At 46.9% G+C, this 16,260-nt stretch overlaps 5 protein-coding genes across 5 annotated transcripts; 3 read left to right on the plus strand and 2 right to left on the minus strand.

Annotated features, from left to right (window-relative positions):
• Positions 1–452: 452 nt before the first annotated feature.
• BDCG_03651 (cell division cycle 20-like protein 1, cofactor-APC complex) lies at positions 453–4,735 on the plus strand. Its single transcript, XM_045419290.1, has 4 exons — positions 453–1,836; positions 1,992–2,119; positions 2,184–2,773; positions 2,841–4,735. Exons 1-4 carry the CDS (start codon positions 1,520–1,522, stop codon positions 3,600–3,602), a joined length of 1,797 nt encoding a protein of 598 aa, XP_045275641.1. The 5' UTR covers positions 453–1,519; the 3' UTR covers positions 3,603–4,735.
• Positions 4,225–6,196, minus strand: BDCG_03652 (pyruvate dehydrogenase complex component Pdx1). Its single transcript, XM_045419291.1, has 2 exons — positions 5,881–6,196; positions 4,225–5,740 (listed from the first exon to the last, which is right to left on the minus strand). Exons 1-2 carry the CDS (start codon positions 5,948–5,950, stop codon positions 4,830–4,832), a joined length of 981 nt encoding a protein of 326 aa, XP_045275642.1. The 5' UTR covers positions 5,951–6,196; the 3' UTR covers positions 4,225–4,829.
• An 84-nt stretch (positions 6,197–6,280) lies between these two features.
• Positions 6,281–7,432, plus strand: BDCG_03653 (uncharacterized protein; the record flags this gene model as incomplete). The annotated part of the gene is made up of 3 exons (XM_045419292.1): positions 6,281–6,329; positions 6,523–6,589; positions 6,658–7,432. The coding sequence occupies 3 exons, from the start codon at positions 6,281–6,283 to the stop codon at positions 7,430–7,432; spliced, it is 891 nt and encodes a 296-aa protein (XP_045275643.1).
• Positions 7,433–10,410: 2,978 nt separating this feature from the next.
• On the plus strand, positions 10,411–11,178 carry BDCG_03655 (uncharacterized protein). The gene is made up of 2 exons (XM_045419293.1): positions 10,411–10,787; positions 10,860–11,178. The coding sequence occupies exons 1-2, from the start codon at positions 10,482–10,484 to the stop codon at positions 10,950–10,952; spliced, it is 399 nt and encodes a 132-aa protein (XP_045275644.1). The 5' UTR covers positions 10,411–10,481; the 3' UTR covers positions 10,953–11,178.
• Positions 11,179–11,331: 153 nt separating this feature from the next.
• Positions 11,332–16,229, minus strand: BDCG_03656 (structural maintenance-chromosome 1). The gene is made up of 6 exons (XM_045419294.1): positions 15,977–16,229; positions 15,807–15,900; positions 12,790–15,754; positions 12,423–12,730; positions 11,968–12,334; positions 11,332–11,865 (listed from the first exon to the last, which is right to left on the minus strand). The coding sequence occupies exons 1-6, from the start codon at positions 16,005–16,007 to the stop codon at positions 11,848–11,850; spliced, it is 3,783 nt and encodes a 1,260-aa protein (XP_045275645.1). The 5' UTR covers positions 16,008–16,229; the 3' UTR covers positions 11,332–11,847.
• Positions 16,230–16,260: the final 31 nt, after the last annotated feature.

The raw sequence follows: 16,260 nt of genomic DNA on the forward strand, positions 1-16,260 counted from the left end.
TGCTTAGCTCTTCCCCGCGCGGAGAAAAGAATGGTGGGTCGTCCAGGATGTTGTCGGAAGGTTACGGGCGTTTTCTAGAAATAGTCGCGACTTTTCGCGATTGTTTTGTTTTGAGGCAAACTGGGGTTGGGATCAACAACGCGCTAGCAAAGCCACCCTTGCATCCCCGCAGTCCCACGATGCCTGGTTCAGCCTGAATGATAAGCACACAATGGACTTGTTGAGAAAACCACTTGAGGCCAATCATTCATTAGCCTTTGCATTGATGCTATTCTTTGTTCAACCAAAACTACTTGAAAGTAAAGCTCAATGAAAGTAAAACTACCTGTTTGAGAACTTCAAACCTCATTGTTAAGCCCCTAGATCCCAGACTCTGTATAGCTAATCTGTTGCATGTCTGTTTCATGACTGAGACTCTCAGATTACTATGTGAATGAAGCTTTTTTTCCCACGGACACTGCTGCTGTTATATCTCAGTCACATGGTATACCTAGATATTGGCAAACAAACTTGGTTCGACGGTTTGTTTGAAACCCCCTGAAGTCATGTACGCATATCTGTATCCAGCGGACGGAGATATAGAGGGGAAATGGCTTCAGATGGCTCTAGAGGCTCATCTAGTCCAAAGTTGGAAGTCTCTTCTTCAACAAGCCTACTGAAGGCAAGAATTGAGACAGACAAACAAAGGAGTGAATCCGTGGATTCACTCTGACATGGGTGACATTTAGGGTGAATAGTTACTTCCTTCCTTTCATGTGAAGAATCAGTTTGTTTGTGGAAGAGGATTAGATTTAGGTGGAACAAAACCACGACGCAAGGCGGTCACAAAAAGCGAAAGAACACACTTTAGGAGTAACTTCGTACTTAGTGACAGATATTCTTCAATGTGGTAATGGGGAATATACTGCGAATTTAGCACATCAAGAGATCGAGGAATGTTATGATAGACAGCGCGCTAGTCCCGAAGCAGAGTAGCGTTTTCGCGTAAAAGTCGCGCCTGGGGGCTCCTTCCCTTTCTGGCCATACCGGCTCGAGCAGCAACATCAAACGTCCCGAGCTGGGCCATACACACCCACACCCGCTGCTATACTCACTATCCATCTGTCGGCCTCTTCTCAGTCTGTTACGGATGTTGGTGCTTTCAGGAGTCGGAGTTACATCCTCAGGTAGCGACAAATAACCCTCCTGTCCTTGTTCCGCCTGTCTTTCCTACCCCTGTCGTCCTCCCCTGTCGCTGGGATTGATTGTTTTGCAGAAGTTTGTCGCCCAGCAAATACCGGGACACAAGAAGAAAGCCGCTCATGTCAACATTGCCAATCTATCCTATATTCGGTTCCATATATCGTCATTTTTGCTCTTTATAAGCGGTTTTCCTTGGCCGTAGATTATTCCAAAGCCCCTTACTGAACGTCTTTCCCAATTCCTCCAAAGTATCCGTCCCCCAACCCCAGATCACAGAGCTGAATAGAGCGGCGCCAGACAACCAAACCACCAAACCACTATTCGATATCCGTCAACAATGGCAGAAACCGGGGGAGAGAAAGGACGCATGATAGCCACACACCTTGCGGTTAAGAATGATTCCTCTGCAATTGCTAAACTTGCTTCTCCACCCGGCTCCAAGTCCCATACCCCGCCAACTACTACAAAACCTCGAGCCGCTATTTTCAATCCCTCACTTGATTCAACAAAACTTCGACATAGACAAGACTCAGAACCAATAAATCCAGATGCTCTTGCTCGCGCGCTTAAGGATTTTGAAGAAGCGGGCCGGCCCCGGGAGAGAACACCAGGCACGAGCCCGAGTCGCAAGCGGCAACGGGTTTATGGAGATAGGTAAGCTCTCTTTTTGCTTCTCTTGGGGGTAGATGGGATAGCCACGCATCAGAGAAGATATGGAATGATACGGCACGATGACTTCTTTGCCGTGCGGGAGGCTCGATATATTCGTTCGCCGTTTGGACTGGCTAATAGTTGTTGGCATTTTGCAGGTTCATCCCAAACCGCGAAGGCCAGGATTTACAAGCCAGTTATAGCTTACTTCATGAAGATGGCTGCCCTACGACCCCCTCAAAGGCGAAAAAGAGAACGCCCCATGGAGAGCTACATTTCCAAAAGAGTAAGTGCGGCTGTGCATACGTTATTCGTGTTCGAGCGATACTAAATAAATACTCCCATTTTAGCTGAGGAAGCCAATCGTACATACTCCAGAGTGCTTCGGAGCGAAGTCTTTGGAGATACCGTCCCACAGCCCGATCTACATTCGCTATCGCCTGACCCGATTTCTGGGTATTCAACAAAAATCCATGACCCTACCCGCTCACGAACTCCACCCTCATACAAAGCCGCTTCCTCCTTACCTCCCGCAAGCATAACTCCCTCCACTCCCAGCAAAAACCTCTTTTCTTATGCCTCCCCTCGACATGTTTCTGGAAACCCTACACCTTCTCGGACGCCTCGTAGTGGGCATGGCCCAAACCTCAACGTTCAATCTGAACTCTATAGCTTGTCCCCTATTCGATTCGATAGCCAGCGGATTCTGCAGAGCATGCGCAAGCAACCGCGATATGTGAACAAAGTGCCATTTAAAGTTCTAGATGCGCCCGATCTAGCGGACGATTTTTACCTCAATCTAGTGGATTGGGGTAGTAGTAATATACTGGGTGTGGGATTGGCGTCGGCGGTTTATATGTGGGATTCGGTGAATGGTCATGTTACCAAGTTATGCCAGCTGCAAGATGACACCGTAACGAGTGTCAGTTGGATTCAAAGGGTAAATAAATGATTTCATTGTCCTGTATTACTAAAACTTATGGAAAGCTGACAAGATTGCTCTTAAGGGGACCCACCTTGCGATCGGAACTGGGAAGGGATTGGTACAAATCTGGGATGCCGAACACTGTCGACGGTTACGAACAATGACAGGCCATACACTACGAGTGGGTGCTCTTGCCTGGAACGACCACATCCTCACATCGGGCTCCAGGGATAGAACCATCTTTCACCGCGATGTGCGATCTCCAGATCAATATCTACGGCGACTTACAGGCCACAAGCAAGAAATCTGTGGACTCAAATGGAATACTGAGGATGGACAACTAGCATCTGGCGGGAACGACAATAAATTAATCGTCTGGGACAAACTAAACGAAACACCTCTTTTCCGATTTTCAGACCACATAGCAGCTGTCAAAGCGATCGCATGGTCTCCGCATCAACATTCCCTATTAGCGTCAGGCGGTGGTACCGCAGATCGAACAATAAAATTTTGGAACACGCTTACTGGTCATCAGATCAAAGAAGTCGACACAGGAAGCCAAGTGTGCAACCTCGCCTGGTCGAAAAACTCCGATGAAATCGTCAGCACCCATGGTTACAGCCAGAACCAGATCGTTGTCTGGAAATACCCGCGCATGGAACAGGTTGTATCTTTGACGGGCCATACCTTCCGAGTTCTATACCTGGCTATGAGTCCTGATGGGCAAACTGTCGTTACGGGCGCTGGGGACGAGACGTTGCGGTTCTGGAAGATATTTAATAAGAAGGGGTTGAAGGATGATGGCAGGGAAAGTAAATACCACTCTTACGCGACTATCAGGTAGCTTGCGGGATTTTCTTCTCTTTTCCCCAGGTGACTCCTTTTACCGCTACCGGGTTTCTACCTTCGCTACATCTTTCGATCCCTCCAGTTTAACGAGGACGGGGAACACTTACTTCCACCTTCACGTGTTCCAAGCTTTGTGTCTTTGCTTTTTCGTTTTTTTTTCTCTCTTCCATTTTTCAATCTCGATCGAAACGAATATCGCCCACTTAATCCTGCTCCCCTTCTTACCTGCTTCTTTTTCTTTGTGTCACTGTTTTCTAAAGGAAGAAACTTCGATCTTTGTTCACTTTTCTCCCTTTCCTTCTTTTCTTTTTCTCTTTTCCCCTGTGCTGTATTTCTTTTCTTTGAAACCTTCTATAAGCATTTTTCAAAGCGGCCCGGCCCTACTAGAGGGAGATATTTGGAAGTCATGACTACTTTTGTTTCAGCGTTGGCGATGATGGCGGGACTTAGGGGAAAGGTTCTTGGGGTGGGCAGATAATAGGCGTTTGTCGGCGTTCAACTTCTTTCTTTCTTTTTTTCTACTTTGGTACCCTTCTGACTTTTACTGTCGCCTCCGTCCATGAGGCTGTCCGTCCATGAGGCGGCCGCTTTGTTCAATCAACGTTTGCGGTGTTTGGGGGGACATTAGAATCCGGCAATGTGAACCGGAGAGCGTTGGAATGAGGAGGGCTTATGGAATGTTAAATGCAGGAAGGGAAGGGGAGGGAATGTGATTGAGAAGTTATATACTATTTAGTATTTATTTATAATTTTACCGGTTGACTTGTTGAAATGATTTCTGTATCACCTAGCTCTTCTATTTTCGCATTTTCGTCCTGAAATAGAAAATTGACATGAGTGCGATGCATTGGCGACGTGATATTCCTTATCCCCATCCCCATCCGATGGATATTTGTTTTGCTCTTTGTTTTTAGTACATGATACCAGAAAATTGTTCAGTTTTACAGAAAACGAGGGAGCAGCAGAGTGCTAAATCGAAAGGATTAATAGAGAAACAGGGGGTGGGAAATGGGAACCCTTGGGTGGAAAGAAAAATTATATATATAAAAAGGACAGAGCTTAGTAGCAAGCTAGCTAGACACAAAATGGAACCAAAAGTACAAAAACAACAAATGGAGGAAGGATGGAAATTTTAGTAAACATATCTCAGATCGGCGCTTCCTGTTACAAGACTTTTTCCCCGGTATAGGTAGAAATAAGAGTACATAAAAAAAAAAGAAAGTTAAAACACCAAACTCTCCGGCTCATCTTGCAACACGTCGCGAAGGCGTGCCAGGAAGGTCTCGCCGCGCACTCGATCAGGTGGGGGGACTTTAATGCTGAAAATGTTGGTGGCTAGGTCCAGACCTGCGGAGTTGAAGCATGTGGATTCCTCGCCGTGCATAAGCGTGGATGCAGATGCCGATGGTAGCTGCGACTTCCCGGATAATATGTCGATGATATCTTGTTCCTGATGATGAACTTGTCGGCGTGGAGAAGCAGAGGGAGGCTGGTGTACCATGATTTCTTCCGGCGCGGTTATCTCTGGGACATAATTACCGCGGGAAGTGTGTGTGTTTGCGGCTGTGGCCTTTGTTGGGGATATCCCGAGTATTTCGTCGAATAGAACATCGGCGGATTGGGTGCGGGATTTGGTCATGGATGCTGGGAGGGCGTCGTTGGCTACATCTACGGCACGGGCGAGGAAGGTACTTAGCGGAATTGTAATGCCAAGGGTCTTCTGGAGGCGTTCTTGCATGCTAAGGACGGAAGAGAGGGATATTGGAAGAGATATTTGCGTTTCCTTCGGCGGGGAGGGCTCGGCTGGACTGGGTGGTGCCGGTGTGGTTGTCGGTTCAGGTGCCGCTACGGATTTAGCCTGCGGCTCTGCGAGACCTTGTTTGATTTTAATATTACTCAGGTCTAGATGCGCGAGTTGAGAAATTTGGGCAGAAAGGTTGGACGGGTAGTCTTGCGGTATCGCCCCTGTGTAGGCAAGTACATCGCCCTTTAGGAGCCGGCCTTTGGGACCGGAAGCAGGTATTTTGGAGATATCCGGGCCGGATATGCCTTTCTCATTAAGCAATTGCGAGACGGAAGGGAAAAGGGGGTATGGGAGATCCTGGGATTGAGTTCCTGAAGCGGTTTGGAGATCTGCAGAGCGAAGAGATATACATCAGTCTCAGCCAGCTTTGAACTGGTGAAGGAATGGGGGAGGTTTCCGGTTAAGCTGGAAATTAAATGTGTGCCTCATTCTAAGGAAAAACACGCAGTTTATTGACAAGAAAGCTCACATCTAGCAGATCTGTAGGCATTTAGACGGCATCGCGAAATCCAACATGGCATTCGTGAAACCTGAGCCATGGCACCCGAATGTCAGTGCCCCCCTCTATGACGACGGAGCTGTAGTGGAGTCGATGTATATATATACTGCTCAAATGGTAGGAATGCAAAGTGATCCTTGCAATCTGCAGCCGACGCGCCTAAAACATCAAGAAGAGGAATTAAGCGGGAAGTATAACTCGAAGCTGCAACACACGGATCTCGGGAGCCTGTCCGCAAAAAGTCGAATAATGAAGCTATTCCGCGCGGTGAAGTTCCATGTTCTCCCCAACCTTGCTGCTTTGGGCTTGGTGCGGCTGACGGCGGGCTCACTGGCCGGATTAATCGATGTTCCGCCAAGAGCTTCCTTGAATGTTCAAACTTTTGATCATCGCAACGTTTGACGGGAAGAAGCCGGCAGGTATGTATCGCGGCTTCAATTAACTCAGTCCTTTGCTGTAAGTACTTAAACTCGAGTTCTTCCGTCTCCTCTTTATTTTTATCTTTCCCGCACGATGTTTTATAATGCTATAATCCTCGACAATTGCAAATCCCAAAACCCCGAAATCTCTCCTCAGCTCTCCTCAGCTTGCTAACCATCTGCCACTATACAGGTACGTTTCCGCAACGATGTTTCGAAATCTATTCCCCCGTCATTCTTTTCCACGGCTGTCTGGTTCCGTCAGTTTCCCGTCTTTGAATTCCTCATGTCCGCCAAATTGCCATTTCTTCCCTTCAAGATCATTCAGGCGTTATCTATCACGGAAAGCCGCTCCATCGCGCGCGCCACCTAAGGGCGCGCCGGTCCTATCGCAACCACAGGGTCCAAGAAAGCCATTAGAAGATCTTTACCAAAAATTTACTCGAGCCATTTCGAAAGACAAAGAAGCGACCAAGCTTTATGCAGGAACTTCTCTTGGTTCTTACGTTGTGACCACCCGAACTACAGCAGCATTTTGTTTTCTGTATGCCGGTTGGAACTTCTACACCATCACTTCCGATCCCCTTTTGGAAGTAAGCTACTTCACTACCTATGCTATGGGTGGCATATGCATTTTGATGGGTGCTATGGGGGCCGTATTCATCCGTCGTGGAACAAAGTTAATCACTGGCATCACTGCTGCGCCTGCCAGCGGGAGTATGCCGGAAATTCGGATCAATGTACGGCGGACGCTTGGGTTTCTGAAACCCCGCGAGATAGTCACCACTCCATCGCAAGTGACGTTATCTAGCCCCATATTTGTCTCGAAACAACACCTACATACCTACGATATGAGGCGAATACGTGAAGCTTTCCAAGAACGCAACATTGGACCGCAGTTATCGTTCTGGAAAGAGCCCTTGAAGAAAATAAGTTACCTTACTTGGAAAACACTCATCAACATGCGGCGCGCTTTCACCCAAGAAGGATTCGTTTACGTCGAAGTGGAGGGCATGTCTGGTGCATTTCGCCTCGACATGACGGGTTATTTTGGCGACGAGTTTCTCACCTTTGAAAGATGTGTCGCTGAGGAATCTCGCTGATGGGAGGCAACCGATCCCAAACCCTACCCCTTGGAACCGGAACGGCCTTTCTTTCTCTTTTCTTCTCTTTTCTTCCTTTTTTCTTTTTTCCATTTGCTTCCCTTTGCTCCTTCATTTCTGTACTCGTATAATGAAGCCTTTGGCCAGTTCTCATTTCCTCTTGAATTTCTCTCACTTGTTTTCACTTTATTTCACCTTCAAGCATTACACTAAACTTCTCTAAATTTCAGCAATGTTGGTAAATACATCGCAACAACCCCCTGCCTTTTCGGGTATAGGACTCGTTGGAGAACCGCATTACAACTCGACCCCCCAAGCCATTGGAACTATGCGGGCCTCTTCTACTACTTCCGACAAAAACGCCTAGGAAAGCCGCTGCCAAATGAGTCCTTTCCAGACTGGTACCTGCAAGTGAAGTGCGGAGAAATTCCAGGTTGTTACAGCGATAACAGGACGGCTGCTGAGTGGTTTAAGGATCCTTTGCTAAAGAAATCCCCTTAGCATGTGCTCCTCCAATCCCCCTCTCAGGTGTTCCTTTTCTATGCGTACTTATTTCTACAGGCAGACGGATAGGAAATCAAAATATGATGGACGTCATGGTGGGATCTAATAATCAAACCTGGCATATATGTATATATATATATATATGCCTCCACGACAACCTTCTGTGTACCAGAGGCCCTTGCGTCTAGGACGCCATTAAGAATGCAAAGCTGAATACTTTCGAAGGTATTGAACATGCATTCGTCCTTTTTGTTGAGTTCCTTTTTGTTGAGTGGCTGTACACAAATTTATTCAACTCCACCAACCAGCGCTATCTTTGGGGCTATGAATTTGGAAAATGCTATGACACACCTGGATCCTATGAAACTACTCTTCAGAAACTGCGAGACACAGCATTAGTCCATGGATTCTCTCTTAAGGAGGTGGAATACTTTGTGCTGAGTTTAGGCCCACAAGATGATCTCAGGTGCCTAGTTGTGGAATTCATCGCCCGGCTGATAAATAGAAGGATCCCACCCCCTCACTTGAGCGACACGGAATATATTCTCCCTGAGTTGTGCTTTCCGTACTGAGTTACGCAAGAGAAGTGCGATAATTCATAAAAGGCCGGACTTATTTTAGGTCCTGAGACATTGTCGACCTTCGTCCGTTCGTCTCCTCTTTAGTCGAAGACATTCGTGGGGGAATGTGGGTGATTGTCTTTTGGATGGTAACATTCTTACATTGGTATTCCATGCTATTATCTACTTTTTACACTGGTGTCGGGACTTCTCCTCGCGCTTTGAATCAAACGGAGTTTGCTACAGGTAGCCTGGGCATAACTATGTTTCAAGGCAGGGGCTAATTTCAGATAGACACTCGACAATGGGACCCTTCATGTATTCGGGTTTCCCCTTTCCTGGTTTTCTGTTTTTCTAGCAACATTTCTTATCATCCTTCTACCATCTCCAGTTCGATTTCATTTCTCTCCTCTTTTGGATGCTTTAAAGTTACGTGATCCAGAGGCAGGACTACCATACACGAGCGAGGTCGCTATGTCTATAAGCAGCCGCAGTGGTATTTTAAATACCAGCCCCCGTAAGGACAAAGTCACTCTTCTTTGCTAGTAGTATGGGGAAATACCTTCTCTATATGCTAGCGGGCTAATTTGTTGCGATTTTGCCACTTCCTACGAGCTCGAAACGGCAGTTGCTGTGGGCATACATCCCCCATACATCGAGGTCTTCCCCAACTCGCCTATTTTCCTAAACCTTGGACACACCATGTATGCCATTCATTGCTCGCTCCTTCCTAGTTGGGATTGCCGCCGCCCTGGGATACTTTTCTCGAAGGTTTATATCAGCCAAGGCCAACGGTGAAACCGTTTTTTGACGTCATTTTTTTTTTTTGAGATCCCCCTGGTATATCTCCCACTCCTTTCTTTACAGGCGTTATATCATGGGAGCGAAATTCACCTTCGCGCCTACAATTTTTACTGTTCGCCATTCAAAGTCTCAGAGGAAAGGAGTCCCAGCAAATACATGGTTTTACTGGGGAGTGCTGCGGGGAGGGAATCCATTCTGTCGTCTTTCCCCCAGATGAATGAACTAGGTTTTAGGTTTACCATCTGCTTTGGGACGCCGTTGACACCCGTCTTTTGATGGCCTCTCAACGGTTCCCGTTAAGTTCGTTCTGCTTGCATCGCCTTATGAGTGGCCAACCACCACCGTACTGCGCTATAGTTGGGAGCTGGTCTCGCTGTAGGGGCTGAGGAACTTCATCATTTCTCCGGTAGGTTTGTATGAGTTCTTTGCTCTGTCCATATAGGGAAAATGCTCCTCAAGCATCTCGACAGTCTAATCGTTGCATGAAAGTTCAGGCGAGAGCATTTAAACCTGACTCGCCGTCGCTCTTTCTTCTCTTCTTTTCCTCCCTTTTTTCTCTATCATCATCATGTTTTTGCCAGACAGAGTCCCTCTTGCCTTGATTCTGCCTCCAGCTACTATTTGCCCAAGTCAAAGAAAAAGACTTGCTTCAGACTTGCTTCCAAGAAGACACACCGTTATTTGTACTTTTACAGAAGGTACAAACCACACGGCAAATATCCAAAGGTATTTGCTGCAGAGGTTGTCCTTTCTGTTATTTTTTATTCTCAACTTTCTGCAGTTAGCATTCCCGAAAGATCCCAGGAAGCTGCGCCATCAACTGATGAGATGATCCAGTATCTCGGAGTGCTGTGCTCTTACCTGACTCTCTTCCTGACGAACCCCAAAAAAGACTCTTCTGCTGGGGTTATTGGCGAGCCTGTTGCTGCTTCCAACGGATCAAGAGACTCCAACGGACGTGGCCCCTTCGGAGCACTTCCCAAAGAGTTTTCTTCAGAAATCAACTGATTCATTCAACAAGTCAAGCGGCAAAGACGCTGAGAAACATGTGAGCCCGAATATCCGCAACAAGTCAAAAATACATAGCTTATATCCAGATAGAATTATAAAGAAATTTCCAACATTTTTTCGACGGAAAACCTCGAATCCGGAAAAAGTAGCTCAACCGCCAACTGATCAATATGCGGCCCCCTCATGAGCACGACATGGAGTGGGAAGAAGCTGTAGAGCTCGGGGATGATCCTGCCATCGTTCTTGCTCGAAGTGGAGAGTACTGCGGCTACGGTCGTTACCGCCTAGACTCTTGGATCTATTGCCCTGGCGATCCTATTCCAGATTTCGATATGCTCAACTGGGAGCAAATCCATCGGCTCCGCAAAAAACTTTTTCTCAAGGAAGATGGGCGGCCACTCCTATGCGCCCCACCTAACGACGGATTTAGCCCTCTTCGTCAGCGCCTTGGGGAGTTTATTCGGAGGTTCAAAGAGGTATTTCGCTGATTTTTCGTTGTTGATAATGTTTATTTTTTGTCTTTTTTTGATATGCTAATTAATGTGTAGATTCTACCTAAACTGCTGGACCCAGCGTTCGTTACACAGTGGGATCCGATTTGCGTCCTCCTTAACGCTGGGCCTTCGCCAAATCCTTATTAAATCGCACTGTTTTTCAATTTTATGGTCCCGAGGGCGTGATTGCTTTTTTCTACTAGGACTTCATGCTAAAATTTGGTTGTTTATGTTCCCTCTTTGGATATTTACATGTTTTTCACTGTGTGCAATCTAAATATTCCCCTATCTACTCTGTATATATATGCACTGTACAATATGTAACCTGCGCATCCTCCCCCTTTTACCCAACACCAAATTACTACGAGCATCGTGATCTAAATTGTTTTTTATTTTTTATTTTTATTTTTTATTTTTATTTTTATTTTTTATTTTTTTGGATAAATTCCCCTGTATTATATGCGTCCCGGTTCTAAATTGTCAAAGGGTGGACCTTTTTTATTTACGTATGTCATGTTACGAACGCTGCAAAAGCTGTTCTGCTTTGAAAAGCACTGTCATGTATCTGAGTGTCCCTATTTACTTAATTAATTTATTACTTTGTTTTTTTTTTTTTTGGAATATGTTCAAATTACATACTTTCTCGTAGATTTAGTATCAGGCGTAATCATAAGTGATAAAAAGCATATGTATGGAACTGAAGTTACATGAATTTTACTAGGTACGGTGGAAAGTTGCTAAGATTGCACAGCGTCACAGAAGAAGAATAGCAACGCCCGATACGTATCGTTAACATAGCGACCCTACCTACCATCGTGCTCATTATCAAAAAGAAACAATATTTCATACATCCACGCATCTTCAAAGAAAACTTAGAAAAGGCCTGATAATGGTTGTTGTCCACCTAGATGAAATAGAAGCGAAGCTGGCTGTCATTGGCTGGAAAAAGAAATAACGTCATTCCAGCGGATCGCGGAGCAAAACGGACAGGCTGAAACGAAAATTGAGAGAATCAGCTAAATAAAGAAAACAGCGAAGGACATCATCTATATTTCCGAAGCTGTAGATTGTAACCAGGTAAGTTAGTGTACGAACACAATGAGAGAGTTGTGGACTAGAGCAAACGAAACGCGACAAATGTTTTCATGGAAAAGGGGCATACATCGAGCGTCAAACACTTGCTACTATTCGCAGCCTGGTCTCTGTAAATTCCTACCAACGCCTCGCTGTTCTGGAAGAGGCCCGTCTTCAAGCTGATGACGATAAACTGCATACCGGGTGCAGCATGGTCGCGGATATAGTTGGCAACCCGTGCTACGTTAGTGTTGTCGAGGGCCGCATCAACTTCGTCCAGCACGAAGAAGGGTGACGGTTGGTAGGAGTGTACGGCGAAAAGCAATGCCAGGGCAGCCATGGTTTTTTCTCCACCAGAGAGGTGCTCCATGTCTCTGAACCGTTTGAGGGGCGGCATCGCATGGTATTTGATACCATCAAGATAGGGTTCCTCGGAATCTTCGATGTCGAGATAACTATCAAAAAGAACAGGAAAACGCCAGTAGTCAGATAAAATGTCTTCAATATAGCTAACCAAATACTTGCTTTCCGGTTTTCACTTACGCTTTCCCGCCCATGGGATAACTAGCCGTCTTTGTTAGATCGCGATATATGGGCTCGATCTGCTCCGAGATATGCGTGAATGCTTTGTTGAAAAGCTCTGAGCGTTTCCGCATTACGGCCTCGAAGTCTTCCTTGGCCTTCCGGGCCCGTTTCCTGGCGTCTTCAAAGTCCTTCTCCGTACTCCGAAGCTTGTTCTCGACGCCTTCCAGGCGCTCCATCGCCCGCATGTTCGGTGCCATTTTGTCGAGCTCGCTGTTAAGTGATTTGACCCGGTCCTGAAGCTCCTCTTCGATCTTGTCATCCGAATCCTGTAGAAAATTGTTAGGTAACACGCATAATGATAAGTATGGGCGACGTTGGTACACACCTCCTTCAGCGAGTCACCCAAGCTTTCGAATTCAACTTCGATGCCATAGTCGTGTATAGCAGAAGCTTGGATGCTCCCTACGTTGGGATCCTCGTCTACGTCCATCGCATCGTCATCATTTTGGACTAGGTCATCAATAGGCAGGGTAGACAGTGGAGCTGAGCCCTTTTCAAGAGGAATATCGATATCTTCCAACTTGCAGCGGCGCAAAAGCGCATACCTACCGGAAGCATGCCGCTGTCTCTCGCCATCCAGTGAACTGATCGCTTTGAGCGTAGCCTCAACATTCCTGGAACGTTTCTGAACCTCTTGACGCTGAGCGGCCAGGTTTTCTGCGGATTGTGAGTAGGCTTCCTGTTGCTCCGCGAGTTCTTCGCCTAGTAACTCGAGTTCTGCGTTGAGCGTATCAAGACGATCCTTGATGGTTTTGCGCTCAGCTTCAAGTTCAGCGATGAGAGCTCGATCTCGGTCTGCCTGCGAGCGGAGTCCTTCGATACGGTCGTCGGTCGCCTGCAGCCGCTGCTTCTCGAAACTGAGCTGGTTCTCAATCTTACTCTTTTGGGTAGTAAACTCAAGTTTCTTCTCTGCGGCTTCCTGTTGCAGCGACCCTTGCTGGGCTTCGTATTCTCTGATGTTGCTGTAACCCAGACGACGGCAGAAGGCTCGGTAGACTTCATCTTCAACCCCGCTAACTGAGCTTTGGGCTTCCGCAATAGATTCATCCAGTTCTTCTAGGGCACGTTTCTTCTCAAGGTATTTTGGCTGCACACTCTTCATTTGACGTTTGGAGAAGTCGACTTCGCCGGACCTGCTTTCAATATTTCTGTCCAAAGCTTTTAGTTCATCCCGAGAGTACGCCAGACGTTGCTCCAGACCTGTAAGCTGTCCCTGAAGACTTTCTTCCTCTGCACCTTTGCGGTGAGCTTTGGGGAGATTGCCCAGGTCCGCAATAAGTTTCTCTTTTAGTTTATGCAAGTTGGTGATATCAGTATCTTCCCAGCGTTTGGATTGCTGATGGCCCGGGCCGCGTCCACCAGTCATGAGACCACCCTTGTGGATAACCGTCCCATCAAGCGTGACTGCTTTGGCATCGACTCCTCTCTCATAGCAAAGATACTTCGCCGTGGCTAAATCATCACAAACGATCGCATTGCCGCAGGCATATGTAATAGCGCGGGAGACGGAATTATCATAGTCGACCGTTTCGATGGCTGGCCGCATTCCCCGGTGCATGCCTTTCAGGCTTGAATTGAAAGCTTTCACTTGGATGGTCTCGAGTGGGATGAAGGTTGCTTGGCCTGCTCTTTGGTCCCGGAGATGCTGGATACATTCCTTGGCCGTCTTCTCGTTGTCCACTACGATGGAGTCGAAATGCCGGCCTAGGACGGTGCTGACGGCGTCTTGATATTTCTTCTGTTTGGGCTTGCAAAGCTCGCTAACCCGACCCTTGACCCCAGGAAATATGCGCTTCAAGGTTGATATTAGCTCCTTGGTACGCAACTCCTTCTCGCTTTGCTTTCGGCCATCGTCTGCCTCGAGGAGCTTCTTCAAAGTAACTTGAAGTTTCTCCTCGAGTTCGGTCCGCATCTGTGCTACCCGAAGCCGTTCAGAAGTAAGATTATTAAGTTCTTTTTTCTTCTGAGCAATTTCCTTAGATGTAGATTCAATGGCCTCTGCCATACTGGATTTGCGATCCAACATATTATTTACATCAGACTGGAGATTTTTGACCTGCCACTCTGTACTTTCGAAATTGCTCTTTAAACTGTTAACAGTCTCGGCATCGGCTTTTCTCTGGCGCTTTAAATTTGTGAGTTTTATTTGGGCAGCAGAGGAACGCTTATTTACGTCTTCCTTGAGCTTGTTATATTCGTGAAGATCGGAATCGCTGAGTTGGATTCCTCTCTTGCTTGCTGTTTTCTTCCACTCATCCTCCCACTGAGATTGAGCTTTTTCGACAACTTTAAGGGCCTTTTCGAGTTGCTTGACGGTTTTCGATTGCGCATCGCTTTCCTTCTCGATTTCGGAAATCCGGGTGGCGTACCTCGCCACTTTCTGTTTCGAGATTTCAATTTTTTCGTCGACAGGAACTAACGAATTCGTCGTATCTTCGATATCTTTTTCCTTGGAGTTAATGCTCTTTTCCACTTTCGCCACGTTCCTTCCGGCGCGAGCATGATCTTTTTTGGCTTCCTCAAGGTTCTTTTCGTATTTTTCTACGCCACGTCGGAATTCCTCCAGCTCGTCTTGGTGCTTCTGGATCTCGGCACTTGACTCCTCAATTAAGCGCTGGAAGTGGAAGAGTTTCCAAAGGATGTGTGTAATAATCGCTTGATCGCGTTCGTCCGCTTTCCTTGCATAATTTTCCGCTTCTCTCTTCTGTTCCTGATACTGCTTGATTTCGGAGTTGATACCTCTCCGTCGGTTCAACTGCGCATTTTGGATTTCCGCTGTTTCTTCCTGCTCCGCCTTAAGTCTTTCGTACTCTGCCTTGTATTCGAGACTTCCGGAAATTTGCTCTATCAAGCGGGTCAGGTCCCTTGGTGATTGAGAAGCAATGGACTCCACGTCTCCTTGGAACACCAAGAAATTGCGAGCCTTGATCAAAATATTTTCATCTTCGAGTGACTGGTTGTATTGCTGTGCGGTTACAACGCGATTGTTGATGCGATACTCGCTCACTCCTTGGCTTGTAATTGATCGTTTCCAATGCTGCTCTTCTCCTGCGTCATCTTCATACACGGCCATGACCCATGCGACTTTTGGGTCATTTCGTTCAGCGGGTTCCTGTGACGGTTCCACGTCGCCATCACCGTTCACGCCATTCTGGACATTCTTCGAGGCGGAGCCATCGTCATTGATGGTCGATGTACGAAGCACGCGCCCACGGTATACCAAGTCGCGCAGATGCGTTGAACGAAGGTGGGATGACTTGATTCCTAAAACAAACGAAATCGCATCCATCCTACATATTCGTCAGAATCAAACAGCGCACACCTGAGAAGGGTACCACTAACGAATTCGATTTCCCCGAGCCATTAGGCCCAATAATGGACGTGAAGAAGGCATCGCCGAAAAGCAGAGTATGATGCCCTTTGTACGATTTGAAATCTATTACAGCACAGCACATTAGCATCTTAACATATCATAGAATATCCCAAAAGCAGCATCTGGGGATAGAACTTACTGAAGAGCTCGAGCCGAATTAGTTTCCCCATGGTCTCTCCTCAAATCGCACCCACCCGCCGTTGCCAGGCGAGCGGGGATTCCAAGTCAAATTAAGGCGTATGACGCGGAAAATGAGATGCTTGTGGATAGCTAGGAATACTCGATATTAGCTATCGCGTAGCCTGAGGAACAATGAACTAGGTACGTGAAATCCCCATCCGGGTGCTGGGACTTTGTGGTTTCGACTTTTTGATGCTGCTTCTCGTTCGCGACGCGACCTGGAGCAGTGGCCGTAATGTAATT

The sequence above is a fragment of the Blastomyces dermatitidis genome (assembly GCF_000003525.1).
Source record: "Blastomyces dermatitidis ER-3 genomic scaffold supercont1.3, whole genome shotgun sequence".
NCBI lineage: Eukaryota > Fungi > Ascomycota > Eurotiomycetes > Onygenales > Ajellomycetaceae > Blastomyces > Blastomyces dermatitidis.